At 40.9% G+C, this 24,344-nt stretch overlaps 2 protein-coding genes across 2 annotated transcripts in view; both read left to right on the top strand.

Annotated features, from left to right (window-relative positions):
- Nucleotides 1-19,345, top strand: part of LOC134337688 (mucin-2-like) — a 221,663-nt gene extending 202,318 nt beyond the window's left edge. Inside the window, exons 31-39 of the mRNA XM_063032880.1 lie at nt 5,039-5,216; nt 5,325-5,422; nt 6,584-6,607; nt 7,304-7,327; nt 7,953-7,976; nt 17,172-17,349; nt 17,458-17,555; nt 18,572-18,595; nt 19,227-19,345. Of these exons, the coding sequence (XP_062888950.1) occupies nt 5,039-5,216; nt 5,325-5,422; nt 6,584-6,607; nt 7,304-7,327; nt 7,953-7,976; nt 17,172-17,349; nt 17,458-17,555; nt 18,572-18,595; nt 19,227-19,345 (767 nt within the window). The remainder of the gene's footprint in view (nt 1-5,038; nt 5,217-5,324; nt 5,423-6,583; nt 6,608-7,303; nt 7,328-7,952; nt 7,977-17,171; nt 17,350-17,457; nt 17,556-18,571; nt 18,596-19,226) is intronic.
- A 3,255-nt stretch (nt 19,346-22,600) lies between these two features.
- LOC134337689 (mucin-2-like) overlaps nt 22,601-24,344 on the top strand; it is a 49,625-nt gene continuing 47,881 nt past the window's right edge. Inside the window, exons 1-2 of the mRNA XM_063032881.1 lie at nt 22,601-22,775; nt 23,014-23,037. Of these exons, the coding sequence (XP_062888951.1) occupies nt 22,601-22,775; nt 23,014-23,037 (199 nt within the window). The remainder of the gene's footprint in view (nt 22,776-23,013; nt 23,038-24,344) is intronic.

Consider the following 24,344-nt stretch of genomic DNA (forward strand, 5'->3'; position numbering starts at 1 on the left):
TGCCCGGGGTGAATCCGGTCTGATCAGGATGAATGATAGGTGACAAATGCTTATTTAGCCGGTTAGCCAGCATTTTAGTGATTACCTTTCTATCGAAGTTCTGGAGTGCAATGGGCCTATAGCTGGCCAGGTCTGTTTCCTCTTTACCTTTCTTCAGAATGAGGGAAATGATAGCCTTGTACAATGTTTTAGGCAAGGCTTTGTCTCTCTTAGAGCAAGATATCTATCTGAGGAGAGATGGGGCGAGGATATCACAAAATTCCTTATAAAATTCACAGCCAAATCCATCCGGCCCAGCTGCCTTGCCGGACAGAAATGACTTAAAGGCAGAGGTTATTTCTTCCAATGTGAAGTCAGAATTAAGTCCTTCCTAGCAGCATCACTATGTTTCGGCATTACAAGAGAGTCAAAGAAGTCATTCACATCAGATTGAGTGGCATCACATTTAGAAGTGTAGAGTTCACTGTAAAATTCTTTAAAACATTCATTTACCTCCTTGGGGTTGGTTAACAGGGTACCTGCCCTTGATCTAATGCAGTGGATTGGATTGACCTTGAGGCTTGGGGACCCCTAAGCTGCCGCACCAGGAGCCCCCCAGGCTTGTTCCCCATTTCAAAATGCTTTTGTCTTAATTTTAAGAGGAGGTTATTTATTTGACTACCCAAGATACAATTGTACTCATATTTAAGCTTCATTATTTTATTATAATCTTCTGAGGATTTCGAAGCCTGGTATGTCGCTTCGAGGGTTGGAAGCGTACTCGCAACCTCTAATAATCGCCCTTCTCTCTCCCTCTTAGCAGCGGATTCATATGAAATTATATACCCACGAATTACAACTTTTAATGTCTCCCAGAGTGTGGAATCTGACACCTTGCCATTACCGTTAATTTCTATGAAATCTGGTGATGATGTTTTCTATAGATCTCTTATCAGTGAGAGGGGAAGGGTTAAAACGCCAGGAATAGATTCGTTTCGGAAGGGAGAGATTTAGGGACATTGTCAAGGGGCTATGGTCAGAGATTAATATATTATGATATTTTGTATTAGTAACACGAGAAATTAAATCAGAGTCAACCAAAAATAGTTTATTCTACTGTAAGATTTGTGAACATGAGAATAATATGAATAGTCCTTGTCGATGGGATGTTGAGCATGCCAGATATCTACTAATAGAGCTCGGACATCACCAGTTTATAAGTCAAATGAATAGAAACATAAAGAAACAGCAAATTTATTACACATCTGAGCTCGGACTTTGATCCTCAAGAAATTGATGTGCTTCGTCCATGGATTTAAACCATTTACGCAATTTATCAGGCAGGACAACCCTTAGGTAAGCTGGAAATAGCAGAGCTGGTTGGAAATTTCTTTGATATAATTCGGACATCACCGCTTTAAAAAGCAATCTTTCTTGCATTACCTCAGGACTGTAGTCTTCAACCAGATGAAACCTGAGATCTGCATGCACAATAACCCCTTTTCGATAAGCAATTCGAATCAAATGCTCCTTAGTATGCACATAATGAAATCGGGGTATCCCAGGTTGGGGTTTCAACTCCTTAGGGGGTTTAACTCTTAAAGACCGGTGAGTGTGATTGAGTATAGGGGGAGAAGGAAAAATATCGGAACCCAACACCTCCATTAAAAATTGAGAAAAACAATTTAGTAAGGTGACCGCTCTCAACGTCTTCACTAAGTCCTACTATTCGCAAATTCTGTCTCTGACTACGACTCTCCAAGTCAATAGTCTTAACTATATACTGTTCCGGAGTTTGAGTGGTTGAAGTTAATTTCTTTTCCAATAGATCGAGCCTGTGATCTCTCTGTCTCCCAGCTTCAACGAGTTTGGAAATTTGTTGTTGTTGTTTTTCGCTCTCCAACTTAAGTACTGCCAATCTACCAATGATCTCCTTTAACAATACTTCCAAAATAGCAAATCTTTTATTGAATTTATCATCCAAGAGCTTCAAGATAGCCTTCAAAGTAAGTTGAGACTGTTTAGGCTGTTCAAAAACACCTTCTTTCTTTCCATTTCCATTACCGGCATCCTTACCTTCAGCTAATACATTTTTTCCTCTGGTAGTCACTTCCATCAATTAAAAATCAAAATTCAAACATTTAGAAGTGTTATAAACACTTTGATATAGGTAGTAAAAGGATGGTAAAAGATTGAAAAATGAACGGAGCAAAGCCAAAATGCGACCTACTCCATCCAGCGCCCCAAGAGAGATCAGCTCCTTAGGATTTCCCTGCTGTCTCAGTCTGTTGGGGTTCCCCAGTCTCTCAGGATTCCCCGGTCTCTCAGTCTGTTGGGGTTCCCATGCCTCTCTCTCGTTCCCCAGGTCTCTCGAGTTTTTAGATCTTCCTGGGACACCAGGTGCCAGCTGTAAAGAAGGGGGTCCTGTAGTGACTTCAGACCTGTGCAAGGCATCAGAGAGCTTTTGGGCTCTGGGGTTTTTAGATCACCTGAATTGGTTAATTGTTGCTTAAAAGTTATTAATGGTTTTAGTTTCTTGTGTTTTTCTCGAGCGACTCGCTCTTTGTAATGCAGTTTCTGGTGCTTTCTGTTTAAGTTTATTTTGATAAATTCAGATTCTGTGTTCATTTTATTCTTGAAGCAGATGCTGTATTACCTCCAATCGGAGGGTCCTTGTTTTGAGAATGATTTGTCTCACGGTGTCACTTGGTTGAGCTACCTCTGTCTAAGCTCTTGTTTTTTCTTTCTCTACATGGAAGTCTTTGGCTCTGATATTGGCAGTGCACACCATGGTACTTATCTACCAGCATCACTGAAGGACATCTTGGACAAGTCCCTCTTTCAGGACTTCCAATGGACGTGGGTCTGTAGCGCCTCAGGGGCTGTGCCTAGAGATGAGGGCCCAGTCACAACCACAGATTCAGCAGCACATCAGATTGGGCAATTGCGCTTGTAAAGATGCACGTGTCAGCTAATCATGATTTCATTGTGATAGTATTTAACTCCATTCATTCCGTCGTAGTATTTGTCAAGACTTGGACACAGCTACGCCTTGTTATCTACATTCCGCTTTGCCCGAGAAATTGGACTGTTGAGTTAACTGACTCTGGAGACTAGCGATATTTGTTTTATTCTTAGTTGTTCTTTTCAGCCGTAGCGTAGGTTTCATTTTCCATTCGAGAGTTTTTGTCAATGGTCCTGTTTTGGCCTAGCGTTTACTGTTTTCTTTTCCCTTTAACATTGGTCGCATTAAAGTCTGTGAAGTATCGACTTGCTTCAGTGTCTCTCACTCCGCACTTGGGCCATATCCGAACCAGATGACATATTCCACCAGACACCAGGAACTTACCCACTTCAGTGCTCTTTAAGAGATCCAACATCTCACCTCACTTACATCAAAATGCCCTAGCATGTTACTATATTTGGCAATGAACTCCCTATCCTGCAAGTCATTCTTTTTCGTCACTACTCATTAAGGAACTCACCCACATCCTCCACATCCAGCTGAATGTTTCCCCTCTATTGTTGAGGGGTTCAACCTTCTCCCCACTTACCCTCTTCCTCCTGATGTATGTATAGAATGCCTGAGGACTCTCTTTATTCCCCTTTGCCAATGATTTTTCATGGCCCCCTCTGGGTTTTCTAATTTTTTTTGAGTTTGTTTCTGGCTTACTTGTAATCCTTAAGGGTTGTGCTTGATCTTATCTTCCTGAGCTTTTACTTCTTATCTAAATTCACCACCTCTCTCAGTATCCAAAGTTCTCTTCCATTACCATCTTTGTCCCTTCTTCTGACAGGAACATAATGTACCTGTTTTGTACTGTGGGAAGTCGGTCTTTAAACACACTCCACAGGTTGGATATGGACATACACAAAAATGCTGTTCCTAATTCACTGTCCACAGTTCCTGCCTAATGCTCTCTGAATTTGCCCTGCTTGTCGCGGAGAGAACGGGTGAACCCAAACGCAGGACACTGACACAGAGGTAGCGTAATCAGAAGTGTGTTTATTAATAGTTGCAGGGAAGGCCGGGGAGCGGGTGTTAGATAGAGGAAAGCGGAGGAGTGAGCGAGGCTGGTCCGTGGATCAAAACCGGGTCGCTACAGTGAGAACACGGCAATTAACCACTAAGCCAGCGGAGAATGTAGACGGACGGCGAGATGAGGCACAGCAGGGATGCAGACAAGGGGATGAGCGTGGCTGGGGGAGAGCTGCGGGCGACATGCCATGCTCCTGTTAACTGAGACTGGGTTAACACAGGCAAACAGCGCGGGAACAGAACTTAGAACACACAATTCTAAGCAGTCGAGAGACACGGTTAACACCGGCAAACAGCGCGGATGAACGGAAGAGCAGGAGGCAGGCAAAACTTTTCTTGACACAGGGCACTGCTGGAGCTGAACGGCAAACAGGAGACAGGCAGCAGGCAACACTTATCTTGACACGGAGCGTTAAATGGAAAGACCAACGGCAGGCGATACTTATCACACTGGCTGAAGCAACAATCTGGCAACGAGTGGATGCAAAGCCAGGGATTTTATGCTGCAGGTTTAGATGAGAATCACGTGCCACAATCCAGGAGCCCAGGAGAACATGGGAAAAGAGAATAAGGAGAATAAGAGGAATTAACAGTTGGGACCGTGACACTGCTCTTATTTAATACTCTCCCATAGGTTTCAGACTTAAGCTTAACGATAGCTATCTTAAAAATTAACTGTTTGTAGTCACTTTTCCCTGACTGCTCAGCCACTGAACATTCGGTCAAATGGCCAGGCTCATTCAACAGCAGATCCAGTACAGTACCTGTCTTGTTGGAAGGGGTCAGGACCTGCTCTGGGAGCTGAGTGGAAACAGTCCCATCAGTCACTATGGGACAGGAAGAGTAAAGGAAAGTGACCAGTACATCATTTATCATTGACACATTGCGGTCTCATCTGCAAGTTGATATGATACATTTTGATGCAGAATGTATGCTATGCTCGACAATGTCAGCAGATAAGTTCCACCAAAATGTGTTCACTATTAATGTAAAGTTTTAACGTTTTTTTCTCATCTTCAGCAAAAATATGCAAAACTGAATGGTTTAACATTGATGACCCATCAGGAGAGGGAGATTATGAAGTTTTTAACCATCTGTATATTCAATTTCCCAACCGCATCTGCCTTTATCCAATCGCCTGTGAGGTGGAGACAACATCAGGGGTTCCAGCCTCACAGACTGGAGAGAACATTGAACCGTACGTAACAAAGCTGCTCATATTGTTTCACAAATATTACTTCATTCCAAAAAGCATTGAGAGCTTCTTCAATGACTCCATTACATGTTCCTTCTCTGTGGTGAACAGGTGTAATGTTGCTCGTGGATTCTTCTGTAGGAACGACGATCAAAGTGATCAGATGTGCCAAGACTACAGAATACGATTCACCTGCCCTCAATCACATTGTAAGTATGGGTAAATGCAAGTTATAGAGAGCTCAGAACATAAGTTTTAGAAAAAAATGTGGACCTCTAGCTGATTTAATGTGGTCTGAGCTGATCAATCCCTCTGCCACCCTCTTACTATAGCTATCTATGCTCACTTCCATGTAACCATGTAAAGAGAATCTTTCAAGAGAAAAGACCTCCTTTATTACCTGCTCCAATGCCAAAGACAGCTGATCCATTTGGAGACCCGAACCGCCCACAACTTATTTCCCATGTGCATTACACATGCCACTGACAGCTTTGTGGATACCATTTCACACCTATTGAAGGCAAAGGAGTGCAGATTGTACTTGTCACAGATAATGGCTGATGAGGCACATTGAAGTATTGATGGAGAGATGACGTGTGAATAAAGGAGGAGATATTGTTAGAAGGAGATATAGCAAACATGGACAAGAATTTGGATGACAATGACAATTCTGATTCTGATAATCCGCTGGTAATACGGAAAGCTGGAGCTTTATTGAGGACAGGGTGGATGACGGCATTTGTGAAGGGGTCAGGACCAGTTATGGAGCTGAGGGGAAACAGATCTTCACATCAGCCATCATGGAACACGAGGGGTAAAGGGAAGTGAGCAGCACATCAGTGATTCCGTAACACATTGGGATCTCATGTGCAAGTTGATGTCATGCATTCTGATACAAAATATTGTTGCATGTCTACTGTGCTCAACTTAGACAGCAGATGAGTACCTCCAGAATGTGTATTCATTATTAATGTAATTCTTATTTCCCATAATCAGTCAGTAGCTGAAAAACATGAATGGGCCAATGGTGATCATAGATTTCAGAACATAAGCCTTGGAAGAAGAAGGGTTGAACAGTCAGCTGATTTAATGTGTTCAGAACCGAACATTCACTCTCCCGCCCTCTTACCATAGCTGTCCAGGCCAAATCCATATTGTCCAAAAATTTGAGTAACCCCAGTCTTGGAAACACATTATTTTACCATCATTTGGAACTAACAGTGCCTTACTCCAGTTTTGTGGTGCCTCAAATGACTGATGATGCCCATATGAAGAGAAGACTTCGTTTCAGCCGGGTGATGATTGATGTATCTAAACTGTCACCACTTTTCAAATTTTAATTAACTGAATTGCTCTGTTTCTGCTTTTAGGTCCCACACCTGCAACAACTACAGGTGAGAATATTCTTCCTATTCTAATGGGATAAACTTTGACTACAGTACAAAAGCTCCATCAAGCAACATCATGTCTGGTTTGAAGGGCTGCTTGAGAGTAATAAACTTGCAACACAGTTACAATGCAACGACGATATTTTCATGAGACATTTCCTTCTGAAGCAATTAGATGCATTGAAATCATCTCATTTAATTTGTCCTTCATTATCTACATTAGTCTGGCAGAGGAATCACAATTGTCTAGTGACATCTCATGCTGTTGCCTTCACCTATCGCCAGGTCCAAGTGGTCAACTGAGATTTGACTGCTGCTTGATACGAACGTCACTGGACCTATGTGCTACCAGGTGCAACGTGCGTTATGTAGACATAGCTACAGAAGTCCCTGAGAGAGGGACAGATAACAATTAATATGTGAAGACAGTATAATTCCAGTGAGGTACGTTAGTTCAGGGCACCAAGACTTACCACTCTCAAAATTGTATTCGGAAGGAATTGGACAGATGAACTGCTCAATGTCATCCATCAATATAAATAGCACTGAGAGGAGACATGTTGAGTCAACATGAAAATAAAAGTTTTACGGTTTTAGATGTTATCAATGGTCTTTCATGAACGGTCGGTGATGATTGACATATATAAACAGATAATAATTTCCAAATTATAATTAACTGAACTTTTTTCTTTTTGCTTTAAGGTAATGCATCTACTACGTCTCCAGGTGAGTATATTCTTCCTATTCTAAAAGCGTAACTGTGACTGCAGTAAAAAGGCTCTGTCAAGCCTCATTGTTTGTATTTCAAGATCTCCTTGATGACAATTAATGTGAAACACAGCTCCATCTTTTCCTCCTGCAATAATTGGATGCATTTAGATCATCAACCAGTCCGTAATTTTCTGGGTCAGTACAGAGCAGGAATTTCATGAGTCAAGTGGGCTCCGATGCCATTTAATCCCCCTTTCGCCAGTTCCAAGTGGTTAACTTTCTCTGACTGCTGTTTGAAAGCAACGTCTGGTGAGCTATGTGCATCCTTGTAGAACACTCTTTATGCAGACATATTTACAAAATTCCCCGTGGGTGGGACGGGATAGAGTGAGGTCGCAAATTCATTTATCTCCAAAGTGTTCATGTGGTCCAGGAATCCAGTCACCCCAACCTTAAGCAAGCCTTATTTGACTGTGCTTTTGCAGCAGGAATGTTTAAACTTCTCTCCCGATTAGTGACCCGAGGTAAATGCTGAACCTGCCGTGTGATGTGAGGACTACACAATGTAAAAGCTGACCTTTAATAACTGTTAATGGTTTTCAAATTATAATTAAATAAATTGTTTTTTTTCTGCTTTCAGGTGCTGGTTCTACTGCAACTCCTAGTGAGTATATCTTTCAAATCTTAAATATTGCAAATTTTAACTGCATTTCAAAGCTCTATCAGACGACATTGTGTCTAGCTTGAAGAGTTTTTTGACTTTAATAATCTTGAAACAGAGAGTGGGTCTTCTTAGCAAACAATAATTGCTGCGTATATTTGCCAGTCTTTGAGAACTCCCAGGTTTCATTCAGAAGTGATATATTTAGGTCATTGCTGTACTAGGGGAAGTTAGGGAACTGTGTCTTGCCTTGTGAATGGAGTTTTCAATGAACAAATTTTTTGTGGACAGTGGTTGCAAATCGATCAGATTTAGCATTGTTTTGGTATCGATCAGTTTCAGGTGAAGACTGAAATCATGAGCGAGTGAAACAAAGGGGAAAAGCTAGGCACAGTAGCACAAGGAAACAGCTGAGGAGGGAAGATATGGAGAATCTGTTGCTGGGTTTATCCACATCCGACATGTACAAGTCACTTGAAGGCAAACTGGTCAGAACTCAGGAACAAAATTTTCCTGTGAGGAACAAAGAAAACTATGCAAAATTTTCATATCATTGGGACACAGGAGTTCCAAATTCAGTAGAAAGCAAAACAAAAGTATACGTTCTTTTATGGGACAATTGTGATACTGATGACAAGCTGATAATAATGAAAGCTGGAGGTTGATTGAGGAGAGGGTGTACGAAGCACGTGTGAAGGGGTCAGGATCAGTTCTGGAGTTGAGGAGATATTGTTCTTGTCAGTAGCCACCATTGGACAAGATGGGTTCGGGAAACTGAACAGCACATCAGAGATTGTGTCACACATTGCGCTCTCATATGCAGGTTGGTGTAATGCATTCTGATACCAAATATATTTCTACATTTATAAAGACAGCAGATGAGTTCTATCAGGAACTGCATTTACTATTAATGTAATTCTTATTATCCATCTTCAGTCAGTAGCTGCAATACTGAACAGGGCAATGGTGATTATTGGTTTCAGAACATGTCGGAAGAGAAAAGCTGGACAGTCAGCTGATTTAATGTCTTCAGAGGTGATCATTCACTCTGCAAACTTCTTCCTTTAGGTATCAATGCTCACTTCTGAATTTTCCAAAATTCTTGTAACCGCTGTCTTGAATACTTCTTTCCGTACAATTCTTTGGGATTGAGAATGCCTTACACACACTCCTGTTTTGCCGTGGGTGACAATTGAAGCCCTTGTGGAGAGAGAAGACGCTCCCACATTTTGGCTGGGTGATGATTGACATATATAAACAGATAATAATTTTCTTTTTTTTAAAATACTTTACTTTCAAATTTTTCAAGAACAATAAAATCAACAAGAACATATAAGCTCAGACATGTGTAAAAAGAAAATAATAAAAGAAAGGGAATAAAAAGGGCATGACATTAGAGGGATGTCTGTTGTACCAAGTGCTCAAAAGTGCTAAAGATTAATTCTCGAATGAGGCCCGTGAGAGATTAGCTGGTGGAAAATTGTTTATCTGCCCTGGCCTCGTCTAGGTAGGCAAGAAATGGATCCCAGATAGCTGAAAAATTTGTAATTGAATTGGTTCTCAAGAACCTGAGTCTCTCCATCTGTATGACTGAGGTCATGTCTGCCATCCATCTCCGAAAGGAAGGGGGAAAGGGTGATTTCCATTCCCTCAAGCTAAGTCTTTTAGCAACTGTTGTTCCCAGCATCAGAGACTGTTGTATGGCTGTAGGGAAGCATAGAGTGGATTGCGAACAGCCAAAGTTGACAAGACCAGCTTCCAAGGAGAAGGATCTTTTATAGGCTTCTTAGTACCAGTCAAATATTTTGGACCAGAATCCAGTCAGTGAAGGGCAAAACCAAAAAGTGTGTGACATCTATCACACATTGGCGAGACAAAAACTAAATCCTGTGCAACCTGAGATTAGAATAGTGAAGACAGTTGACAACTTTGAACTGGATCAGTTGGTGTCTGCTATTAACAGAGCAAGCCTGTATCATAGACAAACTCTTGTACCAGGCAGCTTCAGATAGTTCAATGCCCAATTCCTCTCTCCCAGGCCTCCCTGATCTTCACAGTAGAGGCTATAGTACAACCATCAAACAAAGGTACAAACTTAGGAACGAGATGCCTGGAGTCAGGAGAGTTCTTTAAGATATCAAAAAATATATGCTTCCCTGGAAGGATTTCAAAATTACAAATCTTGGATTGGTCTAATTTGTAAGTCACGAAAAAAGTGCAAATGAGGCAGCTCAAATTTCTCTTCCAGCAAACTAAAAGTTGCAAACCGTCCCTCTATGTACAGGTCTTCGATAGAAACTGGACCCTTCTCCCTCCAAGCATGGTAGGTTTTGTCTGATCATGAGGGTAGAAAGGTGTGATTGAAACCGATCGGTCTTTGTACAGAGGTCTCTGGTAGATTCAGAACGCTCCTAATCTGATTTAGAATTCTGATGGAGTTCTTCAAAGCGAAACTTAGACTTTTTGAAGTCCCAGGCTTTTCTAACTTAGAGAACAGCATGGCTGGCAAAGAGGAGTTGACAACAGAGTTAGACTCCATACATAGCCACAAGGGGGCCCCAGGGGCTAAGTTATCCAGAGCCCCTGTTGCCAGAACATTAGAGCCCTAACATTGACAGCCCAGTGCTAGTGTCTGAGTACAGGTAATCCCAGCCCTCCTTCAGACTTGGGCTTTTGCAAATGAATTTTCAAAATCCTGTGATTCTTATAATTCCAGATATAAGGAGTCCAACTCTTTAAAGAAGGCTGATTTAAGAAAAATGGGGAGATTTTGACAAAGATGAAGGGAAACCATTTTAATTGAATTTATACCACCAATCCCAGACAGAGGTAGGGTTTTCCAACTTCCTATGATCTGTTAAGTTTTGAGATAAACTCCGCGAAGTTTAATTTAAATATTAGTTTAGGATCTTTAGGTATTGCCAAGCCAAGATAAGTAAAGTGATCTTTAACTACTTTAAACAGGACACTTTCCAAAAAACCTGGCGTGTAGACGTCGGAAAGGGGCACAAAGTCACTTTTTGTCCAATTGATTGAGTATCCCGATAGTCTGCCAAAAGAAGTGATTAAATCTAGAAGGGGGACTGACTTTTCTGAGTTTTGTAAGTAGAGTATCATATTGTCGGCATACAAACTAGTAAGTGTTTCAATACCTCCCACTTTCAAACCCACAATATTTCGGTGACTTCTTATTTTTTGGGTGAGGGGCTCTACCGTGACGGCAAAAAGGGCCGGCGAGAGAAGGTAACCCTGCTGAACTGACGGTGTAGGGGAAACGTAGTTGAAATTGTCGTCATTGGCTATGATAGAACACATTGGGCTGTTTTACCCAGGATATAAATGACTCGCCAAACCTAAATCTTTCTTTCTTTTTCAAAATTTTTATTAATTTTCAAATTCATAAACATAGCAACAATACTAATACAAAGAGATTGGGATTATATTATTTGTAATTGACATATGCAAGTAAAAACTACAGATAATACAAGTATATTAGGCCTCCCAAACTCTTAATATAATTAAACATGATAAAAAGAAAAATTAAAAAAATCAAGAAAAAAAAACATCAAAATAAATAAAACCAAACTGAACTAAACCAACACCTGAACTAAACAAAACTAAACAAAGCTGGGCTATTATATTACATCGAATACAATCATTAATGTCGTTAACTCCGCTCCCCTGTCCATATATTTTAGGTTAATAAAAAGGATTCGGAAAAGGTCAAGCTACATCATATGAAAGTGTTGGCCTCCAAGTCTCTTCAAATTTAACCAAAGGATCAAAAGTGACACTTCTGATTTTTTCCAAATTTAAACAAGATATAGTTTGGGAAAACCATTGAACTGTAGTAGGGGGATTGATCTCTTTACAATTCAATAAAATAGATCTTCTGGCCATTTGTCACAAACAGGACTTACATGAGAGTAAAAACGAGCTAGTTTATCTTTAGGCATGTGGGCCCTATGCACTACCTTAAATTGTATCAACCTATGTTTAGCACATATAAACCCAAATCTGTACAGTGACTCAAACATGTAAGGTCACTCAATTTGGTCAAAAGCTTTCTGTGCATCAAGGGATAGATTGCTGCCCCACCAGCTTTCCCATGATCAGCATATATAGTATTAAGGAGGCATCTGACATTGGAAAAGAGAACCTGCCCGGGGTGAATCCTGTCTGATCAGGATGAATGATAGGTGACAAATGCTTATTTAGCCGGTTAGCCAGCATTTTAGTGATTACCTTTCTATCGAAGTTCTGGAGTGCAATGGGCCTATAGCTGGCCAGGTCTGTTTCCTCTTTACCTTTCTTCAGAATGAGGGAAATGATAGCCTTGTACAATGTTTTAGGCAAGGCTTTGTCTCTCTTAGAGCAAGATATCTATCTGAGGAGAGGTGGGGCGAGGATATCACAAAATTCCTTATAAAATTCACAGCCAAATCCATCCGGCCCAGCTGCCTTGCCGGACAGAAATGACTTAAAGGCAGAGGTTATTTCTTCCAATGTGAAGTCAGAATTAAGTCCTTCCTAGCAGCATCACTATGTTTCGGCATTACAAGAGAGTCAAAGAAGTCATTCACATCAGATTGAGTGGCATCACATTTAGAAGTGTAGAGTTCACTGTAAAATTCTTTAAAACATTCATTTACCTCCTTGGGGTTGGTTAACAGGGTACCTGCCCTTGATCTAATGCAGTGGATTGGATTGACCTTGAGGCTTGGGGACCCCTAAGCTGCCGCACCAGGAGCCCCCCAGGCTTGTTCCCCATTTCAAAATGCTTTTGTCTTAATTTTAAGAGGAGGTTATTTATTTGACTACCCAAGATACAATTGTACTCATATTTAAGCTTCATTATTTTATTATAATCTTCTGAGGATTTCGAAGCCTGGTATGTCGCTTCGAGGGTTGGAAGCGTACTCGCAACCTCTAATAATCGCCCTTCTCTCTCCCTCTTAGCAGCGGATTCATATGAAATTATATACCCACGAATTACAACTTTTAATGTCTCCCAGAGTGTGGAATCTGACACCTTGCCATTACCGTTAATTTCTATGAAATCTGGTGATGATGTTTTCTATAGATCTCTTATCAGTGAGAGGGGAAGGGTTAAAACGCCAGGAATAGATTCGTTTCGGAAGGGAGAGATTTAGGGACATTGTCAAGGGGCTATGGTCAGAGATTAATATATTATGATATTTTGTATTAGTAACACGAGAAATTAAATCAGAGTCAACCAAAAATAGTTTATTCTACTGTAAGATTTGTGAACATGAGAATAATATGAATAGTCCTTGTCGATGGGATGTTGAGCATGCCAGATATCTACTAATAGAGCTCGGACATCACCAGTTTATAAGTCAAATGAATAGAAACATAAAGAAACAGCAAATTTATTACACATCTGAGCTCGGACTTTGATCCTCAAGAAATTGATGTGCTTCGTCCATGGATTTAAACCATTTACGCAATTTATCAGGCAGGACAACCCTTAGGTGAGCTGGAAATAGCAGAGCTGGTTGGAAATTTCTTTGATATAATTCGGACATCACCGCTTTAAAAAGCGATCTTTCTTGCATTACCTCAGGACTGTAGTCTTCAACCAGATGAAACCTGAGATCTGCATGCACAATAACCCCTTTTCGATAAGCAATTCGAATCAAATGCTCCTTAGTATGCACATAATGAAATCGGGGTATCCCAGGTTGGGGTTTCAACTCCTTAGGGGGTTTAACTCTTAAAGACCGGTGAGTGTGATTGAGTATAGGGGGAGAAGGAAAAATATCGGAACCCAACACCTCCATTAAAAATTGAGAAAAACAATTTAGTAAGGTGACCGCTCTCAACGTCTTCACTAAGTCCTACTATTCGCAAATTCTGTCTCTGACTACGACTCTCCAAGTCAATAGTCTTAACTATATACTGTTCCGGAGTTTGAGTGGTTGAAGTTAATTTCTTTTCCAATAGATCGAGCCTGTGATCTCTCTGTCTCCCAGCTTCAACGAGTTTGGAAATTTGTTGTTGTTGTTTTTCGCTCTCCAACTTAAGTACTGCCAATCTACCAATGATCTCCTTTAACAATACTTCCAAAATAGCAAATCTTTTATTGAATTTATCATCCAAGAGCTTCAAGATAGCCTTCAAAGTAAGTTGAGACTGTTTAGGCTGTTCAAAAACACCTTCTTTCTTTCCATTTCCATTACCGGCATCCTTACCTTCAGCTAATACATTTTTTCCTCTGGTAGTCACTTCCATCAATTAAAAATCAAAATTCAAACATTTAGAAGTGTTATAAACACTTTGATATAGGTAGTAAAAGGATGGTAAAAGATTGAAAAATGAACGGAGCAAAGCCAAAATGCGACCTACTCCATCCAGCGCCCCAAGAGAGATCGGCTCCTTAGGATTTCCCTGCTGTCTCAGTCTGTTGGGGTTCCCCAGTCTCTCAGGATTCCCCGGTCTCTCAGTCTGTTGGGGTTCCCATGCCTCTCTCTCGTTCCCCAGGTCTCTCGAGTTTTTAGATCTTCCTGGGACACCAGGTGCCAGCTGTAAAGAAGGGGGTCCTGTAGTGACTTCAGACCTGTGCAAGGCATCAGAGAGCTTTTGGGCTCTGGGGTTTTTAGATCACCTGAATTGGTTAATTGTTGCTTAAAAGTTATTAATGGTTTTAGTTTCTTGTGTTTTTCTCGAGCGACTCGCTCTTTGTAATGCAGTTTCTGGTGCTTTCTGTTTAAGTTTATTTTGATAAATTCAGATTCTGTGTTCATTTTATTCTTGAAGCAGATGCTGTATTACCTCCAATCGGAGGGTCCTTGTTTTGAGAATGATTTGTCTCACGGTGTCACTTGGTTGAGTTACCTCTGTCTAAGCTCTTGTTTTTTCTTTCTCTACATGGAAGTCTTTGGCTCTGATATTGGCAGTGCACACCATGGTACTTATCTACCAGCATCACTGAAGGACATCTTGGACAAGTCCCTCTTTCAGGACTTCCAATGGACGTGGGTCTGTAGCGCCTCAGGGGCTGCGCCTAGAGATGAGGGCCCAGTCACAACCACAGATTCAGCAGCACATCAGATTGGGCAATTGCGCTTGTAAAGATGCACGTGTCAGCTAATCATGATTTCATTGTGATAGTATTTAACTCCATTCATTCCGTCGTAGTATTTGTCAAGACTTGGACACAGCTACGCCTTGTTATCTACATTCCGCTTTGCCCGAGAAATTGGACTGTTGAGTTAACTGACTCTGGAGACTAGCGATATTTGTTTTATTCTTAGTTGTTCTTTTCAGCCGTAGCGTAGGTTTCATTTTCCATTCGAGAGTTTTTGTCAATGGTCCTGTTTTGGCCTAGCGTTTACTGTTTTCTTTTCCCTTTAACATTGGTCGCATTAAAGTCTGTGAAGTATCGACTTGCTTCAGTGTCTCTCACTCCGCACTTGGGCCATATCCGAACCAGATGACATATTCCACCAGACACCAGGAACTTACCCACTTCAGTGCTCTTTAAGAGATCCAACATCTCACCTCACTTACATCAAAATGCCCTAGCATGTTACTATATTTGGCAATGAACTCCCTATCCTGCAAGTCATTCTTTTTCGTCACTACTCATTAAGGAACTCACCCACATCCTCCACATCCAGCTGAATGTTTCCCCTCTATTGTTGAGGGGTTCAACCTTCTCCCCACTTACCCTCTTCCTCCTGATGTATGTATAGAATGCCTGAGGACTCTCTTTATTCCCCTTTGCCAATGATTTTTCATGGCCCCCTCTGGGTTTTCTAATTTTTTTTGAGTTTGTTTCTGGCTTACTTGTAATCCTTAAGGGTTGTGCTTGATCTTATCTTCCTGAGCTTTTACTTCTTATCTAAATTCACCACCTCTGTCAGTATCCAAAGTTCTCTTCCATTACCATCTTTGTCCCTTCTTCTGACAGGAACATAATGTACCTGTTTTGTACTGTGGGAAGTCGGTCTTTAAACACACTCCACAGGTTGGATATGGACATACACAAAAATGCTGTTCCTAATTCACTGTCCACAGTTCCTGCCTAATGCTCTCTGAATTTGCCCTGCTTGTCGCGGAGAGAACGGGTGAATCCAAACGCAGGACACTGACACAGAGGTAGCGTAATCAGAAGTGTGTTTATTAATAGTTGCAGGGAAGGCCGGGGAGCGGGGGTTAGATAGAGGAAAGCGGAGGAGTGAGCGAGGCTGGTCCGTGGATCAAAACCGGGTCGCTACAGTGAGAACACGGCAATTAACCACTAAGCCAGCGGAGAATGTAGACGGACGGCGAGATGAGGCACAGCAGGGATGCAGACAAGGGGATGAGCGTGGCTGGGGGAGAGCTGCGGGCGACATGCCATGCTCCTGTTAACTGAGACTGGGTTAACACAGGCAAACAGCGCGGGAACAGAACTTAGAACACACAATTCTAAGCAGTCGAGAGACACGGTTAACACCGGCAAACAGCGTGGATGAACGGAAGAGCAGGAGGCAGGCAAAACTTTTCTTGACACAGGGCACTGCTGGAGCTGAACGGCAAACAGGAGACAGGCAGCAGGCAACACTTATCTTGACACGGAGCGTTAAATGGAAAGACCAACGGCAGGCGATACTTATCACACTGGCTGAAGCAACAATCTGGCAACGAGTGGATGCAAAGCCAGGGATTTTATGCTGCAGGTTTAGATGAGAATCACGTGCCACAATCCAGGAGCCCAGGAGAACATGGGAAAAGAGAATAAGGAGAATAAGAGGAATTAACAGTTGGGACCGTGACACTGCTCTTATTTAATACTCTCCCATAGGTTTCAGACTTAAGCTTAACAATAGCTATCTTAAAAATTAACTGTTTGTAGTCACTTTTCCCTGACTGCTCAGCCACTGAACATTCGGTCAAATGGCCAGGCTCATTCAACAGCAGATCCAGTACAGTACCTGTCTTGTTGGAAGGGGTCAGGACCTGCTCTGGGAGCTGAGTGGAAACAGTCCCATCAGTCACTATGGGACAGGAAGAGTAAAGGAAAGTGACCAGTACATCATTTATCATTGACACATTGCGGTCTCATCTGCAAGTTGATATGATACATTTTGATGCAGAATGTATGCTATGCTGGACAATGTCAGCAGATAAGTTCCACCAAAATGTGTTCACTATTAATGTAAAGTTTTAACGTTTTTTTCTCATCTTCAGCAAAAATATGCAAAACTGAATGGTTTAACATTGATGACCCATCAGGAGAGGGAGATTATGAAGTTTTTAACCATCTGTATATTCAATTTCCCAACCGCATCTGCCTTTATCCAATCGCCTGTGAGGTGGAGACAACATCAGGGGTTCCAGCCTCACAGACTGGAGAGAACATTGAACCGTACGTAACAAAGCTGCTCATATTGTTTCACAAATATTACTTCATTCCAAAAAGCATTGAGAGCTTCTTCAATGACTCCATTACATGTTCCTTCTCTGTGGTGAACAGGTGTAATGTTGCTCGTGGATTCTTCTGTAGGAACGACGATCAAAGTGATCAGATGTGCCAAGACTACAGAATACGATTCACCTGCCCTCAATCACATTGTAAGTATGGGTAAATGCAAGTTATAGAGAGCTCAGAACATAAGTTTTAGAAAAAAATGTGGACCTCTAGCTGATTTAATGTGGTCTGAGCTGATCAATCCCTCTGCCACCCTCTTACTATAGCTATCTATGCTCACTTCCATGTAACCATGTAAAGAGAATCTTTCAAGAGAAAAGACCTCCTTTATTACCTGCTCCAATGCCAAAGACAGCTGATCCATTTGGAGACCCGAACCGCCCACAACTTATTTCCCATGTGCATTACACATGCCACTGACAGCTTTGTGGATACCATTTCACACCTATTGAAGGCAAAGGAGTGCAGATTGTACTTGTCACAGATAATGGCTGATGAGGCACATTGAAGTATTGATGGAGAGATGACGTGTGAATAAAGGAGGAGATATTGTTAGAAGGAGATATAGCAAACATGGACAAGAATTTGGATGACAATGACAATTCTGATTCTGATAATCCGCTGGTAATACGGAAAGCTGGAGCTTTATTGAGGACAGGGTGGACGACGGCATTTGTGAAGGGGTCAGGACCAGTTATGGAGCTGAGGGGAAACAGATCGTCACATCAGCCATCATGGGACACGAGGGGTAAAGGGAAGTGAGCAGCACATCAGTGATTCCGTAACACATTGGGATCTCATGTGCAAGTTGATGTCATGCATTCTGATACAAAATATTGTTGCATGTCTACTGTGCTCAACTTAGACAGCAGATGAATACCTCCAGAATGTGTATTCATTATTAATGTAATTCTTATTTCCCATAATCAGTCAGTGGCTGCAAAACATGAATGGGCCAATGGTGGTCATAGATTTCAGAACATAAGCCTTGGAAGAAGAAGGGTTGAACATTCAGCTGATTTAATGTGTTCAGAACCGAACATTCACTCTCCTACCCTCTTACCATAGCTATCATATCAGCTGGGTGATGATTGACGTATGTAAACTGTCACTACTTTTCAAATTTCAATTAACTGAATTGCTCTGTTTCTGCTTTTAGGTCCCACACCTGCAACAACTACAGGTGAGAATATTCTTCCTATTCTAATGGGATAAACTTTGACTACTGTAAAAATGCTCCATGAATCCTCATCATCTATGTTTTTAAGAGCTCATTGATTAAGGCTAGCTTGAAACACAGCAACAATATTTCCTTCTGAAACAATGAGATACATTCAGAACCTCAACCAGTCCTTCATTCTCTGCGTCAGTCCAGCCAAGGAACTGCAAAAGTCCAGTGAACTCCCATGCTGTCCTTTTCCCGTACCTCAAGTTCCAAGTGGTTAACTTAGATTGTCTGCTGTTTAAAAGCAACATTGAGCAACCTATGTGCTATCTTGCAAAATATGCTAACTGCAAGCATACTTAGAAAACACCCCGTATGAGCAATGCGACAGAATGAAGATGCTAACACATGTAAATTCCAAAGTAGTCACTTCATCCAAAAATGTAGTCACACCAACCTTGAATACTCCTTATATTAGAATGATTTCAAAGCAAGAATGCACAACCTCCACTCCAGATTTGTGGTACCAGAGCTGACTGTTGAGCCTGTTGTGTGATATGAGGACTCCTCCACAGGGTGATGATTGATCTTTAAAATGTCAATACTTTTCAAATTATAATGTAATGAACTGTTTTCTTTCTGCTTTTAGGTGCAAGTTCCACTACAGCTCCCAGTGAGTATATCCTTCCCATTCTAAATATTACAAACATTGATTCCAGTACAAAAGCTCCATCAAACAACATCGTGTCTGGCTTGAAGGCTGCTTGAGAGTAATAAACTTGCAACGTAGTTACAACAAAACGACAATATAGTCATGAGACATTTCCTTCTAAAGCAATTAGATGCATTGAAATCATCTCATTTCATTTGTCCTTCATTATCTACATTAGTCTGGCAGAGGAATCACAATTGTCTAGTGACATCTCATGCTGTTGCCTTCACCTATCGCCAGGTCCAAGTGGTCAACTGAGATTTGACTGCTGCTTGATACGAACGTCACTGGACCTATGTGCTACCAGGTGCAACGTGCATTATGTAGACGTATCTACAGAAGTCCCTGAAAGAGGGACAATTAATAGGTGAAAACATTGTAATACCAAAGAGGTCTGTTAGTTCAGGACACCAAGACTTAGCACTCTCAAAACTGTATTCAGTAGGAATTAAACAGGTGAAGTGCTCAATGTCATCCATCAACAAACTGTTAGAAATAACACTGAGAGTAGACACATTGAGTCAACATGAAAATAAAAGTTTTACGGTCTTAGATGTTATCAATGGTCTTTCATGAACACCGTCTCAGCTATTGTCCACTGGTCTCAAATAAAACTGATTCGTCTTTAAAGGGAGTAATGGTGTTGTCTGCTCATCTCCATGGCTCATACTTCTAATAATGAAGACTGCAGCAACAATTGGACATTTATGAAGACTGGATCAAAAAGATGCAAATTTAATCTTCCCCAGACAAGGGTGACTAATGAGCAACACAATAAGCACCCAAGTGCAACATTCTTTAGCTAGACATATCTACATAATTCCCTGTGAGAGTATGGGAAGTTTTCATGTCATTGGAAGAAACAAGTTCTTAATTCAGTCAAAAAGCAAAAGCAAGTATACACAAGCACTTAGCAACTGAAGGCAGTTTGCACTCTTGCAGGAAATGAAGCAGAGAAGGAGGATAACAAGCTATCAAGAGGTCTGAATGTGGCCACAAAATATCCTTGATGAAAGAGATTAATGAAAACCCTAAGACACTTAGTGCAAACATTATAAACAAGAGGTCAGCTAGAGACTTCATAGGGCCACTCAAGGAGAAAGGACAGAATCTAGACCTGGAGAAAGATTGTGTGCATAAACACCTAAACTGCAACTTTAGATCAATACTTACCAAATATCAATTGTGAGCCGCTCATAATAACACAGAACTGTAACCATGTAAAAATATATCTTTCTAGAGAAACGACCTCCTTTACTACCTGCTCCAATATTGCAGACAGATGATCCATTTTGAGACCTAAACTGCGCACAAATTGCTACCCATTTCAATTACACGTGCTGCTGGCAGATTTGTGAATACCGTTTCACAATTTCTGAAGACAAAGCAGCACAGATTATACTTGTCACCAGTAATGGCTGATGAGACCCAATGAAGTATTCATGGAGAGACGATATCTGATTGGAGGAGGAGGAGGTATTGATAGAAGGAGATATAGAGAATGTGCACAAAAATTTGGATGACATTGACACTTCTGACTCTGATGATCCACTGACAATAATGAAAGCTGGAGCTTTATTGAAGCCAGGGAAGATGAACGGATTTGTGAAGGGTCAAGACCTGTTTTGTATCTGAGGGGAAACAGTTCTAGACATCAACCATCATGGGACAGGGGAAGTAAAGGGAAGTGAGCAGCACCTCAGTGATTTCAAAACAGTTTGGATTCTCATATGCAAGTAAATATAATGCATTCTGATACGAAATATTGTTGTATGTATATTGTGCTTGGCATAGAGAGCAGATGAGTACCACCAGAACATGTATTTATCATTAATGTAATTTTTATTTCCCATCTTCAGTCAGTAGTTGTAAATCAAAATGGGTTAATCCTGGTCATTGATTTCAGAACATAAGATTTCGAAGGAAGGTTGGACAATCAGCTGATTTAATGTGTTCAGAGATGATCATTCACTCCGTCACCCTCTACCTATAGCTACCTATGCTCACTTCATATTGTCAAAAACTCTAGTCACTGCTGTCTGAAACACACCTTTTTTACAGTTCTTTGGAACTGAGAATGCCTTACACTCACTCCAGTTTAGTGGTGCCTCAAATGATTGATGATGTCTATGTGGGAAGAGAAGACTCTTTCACGGAAGGTCCGAGTGACGATTTACATATATAAACTGTTAATAATTTTCAAAATATACTTAAGTGAATTGCTTTATTTCTGCTTTTAGGTACTGCTTCTACAATGACTACAGGTGAGTCTATCCTTCCTATTCTAATGCCATAAACTTTCACTACAGTATAAAGGTTCTATGAAGCTTCATTGTCTATGATTTACGAGCTCCATGATTATAATTAGCTTGAAACGCAGCAACAATTTTTCCTTCTGAAACAAATAGATATATTCAGCTCAACAACCAGTCCTTCAAAATTTCACTACAGTACAAAAATTCCATCAGGTAACATCATGACTTGTGTGAATTGCTGCTTGACCTTAGTAAACTTGATACACATTAGCAAAATGGTCATAAGACATTTCCTTCAGAAACAATGAGATGCATTGAAATCATCTGATTTAATTTGTCTTTCATTATCTGCATCAGTCTGGCACAGGAATCACAATTGTCTAGTGAGTCTCATGTTGTTCCCCTCACCTATCACCAGGTCCAAGTGGTCATCTGAAATTGACTGCTTCTTCGAACGAACATCACTGGACCAATCTGCTACCAAGTGCAACATTCTTCATGTAGACATTTCTACTGAAGTCCCTGGGAGAGTGGGAAGTTTTCATATCGTTAGAAGACAGGAGTTGGTAATTCAGTCAAAAAGTAAAAGCAAATATATGCAAGGGCTTAGAAATTGAAGGCAGTTGGTAGAAAATAAAGGAAACAGAAGGAACATCTGAATGTGTATCAGGAGGTCGGAAAGTGGAGGAGTTAACTACTTTCAGAGCAATCAATCTGTTTAGTATCTCCACTATCAATGACAAGACCCTCAAAATAACATTAAACTGTAACCATGTAAGAAGAATTTTTCAAGAGAAAAGACTGCTTTATTACCTGCTCCAATGCCATCGACAGCTGATCCATTTTCAGACCTAAACTGCCCAAATTTATTTCCCATGTTCATCACACATGCAACTGACAGGTTTGTGGATACCATTTCACATCTATTGAAGGCAAAGGAGTGCAGATTGTACTTGTCACAAATGCAATAATGGCTGATGAGGCACATTGAAGTATTGATGGAGAGATGATGTCTGAATTGAGGAGGAAGTATTGATTGAAGGAGATATAGTAAACATGGACAAGAATTTGAATGACGATGACAATTCTGATTCTGATAATCCGCTGGTAACACGGAAAGCTGGAGCTTTATTGAGGACAGGGTGGACGACGGCATTTGTGAAGGGGTCAGGACCAGTTCTGGAGCTGAGGGGAAACAGATCTTCACATCAGCCATCGTGGGACACGAGGGGTAAAGGGAAGTGAGCAGCACATCAGTGATTCCATAACACATTGGGATCTCATGTGCAAGTTGATGTAATGCATTCTGATACAAAATATTGTTGCATGTCTGTTGGCCCGAGGTAAATGCTGAACCTGCCATGTGATGTGAGGACTCCACAGTTTAGCAGTTTAATAGCAGACCTTTATTAACTGTGAACGGTTTTCCAATTATAATCAAACAAATTGTTTTTTTTTTCTGCTTTCAGGTGCTAGTTTAACTGGAACTCCTGGTGAGTATATCTTTCAAATCGTAAATATTGCAAATTTTAACTGCAGTTCAAGGCTGCATTGAATAACATCTTGTCCAGCTTGAAGAATTTTATGACTTTAATAATCTTGAAACCAGGAGTGGGTCTTCTTAGCAAACAACAATTACTGCCTGTAATTGCCAGTCTTTGCCAACTCCCAGGTTTCATTCTGAAGTAATATATTTAGGTCATTGCTAGGCTAAAGGAAGTTAGAAAACTGAGTCTTGCTTGGTGATTGGAGTTGTCAGTGAACAAACTTTTTGTGGACAGTGGTTGCAAATTGATCAGATTTAGCATTGTATTAGTAACAATCAGTTTCAGGTGAAGACTGAAATCATGAGAAAGTGACACACAGGGGAATAGCTAGCCACAGTAGCACGAGGAAACAGCTGAGGAGGGAAGATATGGAGAATCTGTGATTGGGTTCATCCACATCTCACATGTGCGATCATTTGAAGGCAAGCTGGTCAGAATGCAGGAATGAAATTTTCCCTGTGAGGAACAATGACGAATATGCAGGAATTTCATATCGTTAGGACACAACAGTTCTAAATTCAGTAGAAAGCAAAAAAAAAGTATACGTTCTTTTATAGGTCAATTGTGATACTGATGACAAGTTGATAATAATGAAAGCTGGAGGTTTATTGAGGAGATGGTGTAGAAAGCACGTGTGAAGGGGTCAGGATCAGTTCTGGAGTTGAGGGGATATTGTTCTTGTCAGTAGCCACCATTGGACAAGATGGGTTCGGGAAACTGAACAGCACATCAGAGATTGCGTAACACATTGCGCTCTCATATGCAGGTTGGTGTAATGCATTCTGATACCAAATATATTTCTGCATTTATATTCTCCTTATATAGACAGCAGATGAATACCATCAGAAAATTCAGTTAATAGTAATGTAATTCTTATTTTCCATCTTCAGTCAGTAGCTGTAATACTGAATGGGGCAATGGTGATTATTGAGTTCAGAACATGTCTGAAGAGAAAACAGCTAGACTTTCAGCTGATGTAATATCTTCAGCGTTGATCAATCACTCTGCCAACTTCTTCCTTTGGGAAGCAATGCCCACTTCTCAGTTGTCCAAAATTCTTGTGAACGCTGTCTTCAACACTCCTTACAGTAAAATTCTTTGGGATTGAGAATGCCTAACACACACTCCCGTTTTATGGTGCCGTGTGTGACAATTAAAGCCTTTGTGGAGAGAGAAGACTCTCCCACATTATGGCCGGGTGATGATTGACATATATGAACAGATAATATATTTCAAGTTATAATTAACTGAAC

Source organism: Mobula hypostoma, chromosome 25 (assembly GCF_963921235.1).
Source record: "Mobula hypostoma chromosome 25, sMobHyp1.1, whole genome shotgun sequence".
In the NCBI taxonomy this organism is placed as follows: domain Eukaryota; kingdom Metazoa; phylum Chordata; class Chondrichthyes; order Myliobatiformes; family Myliobatidae; genus Mobula; species Mobula hypostoma.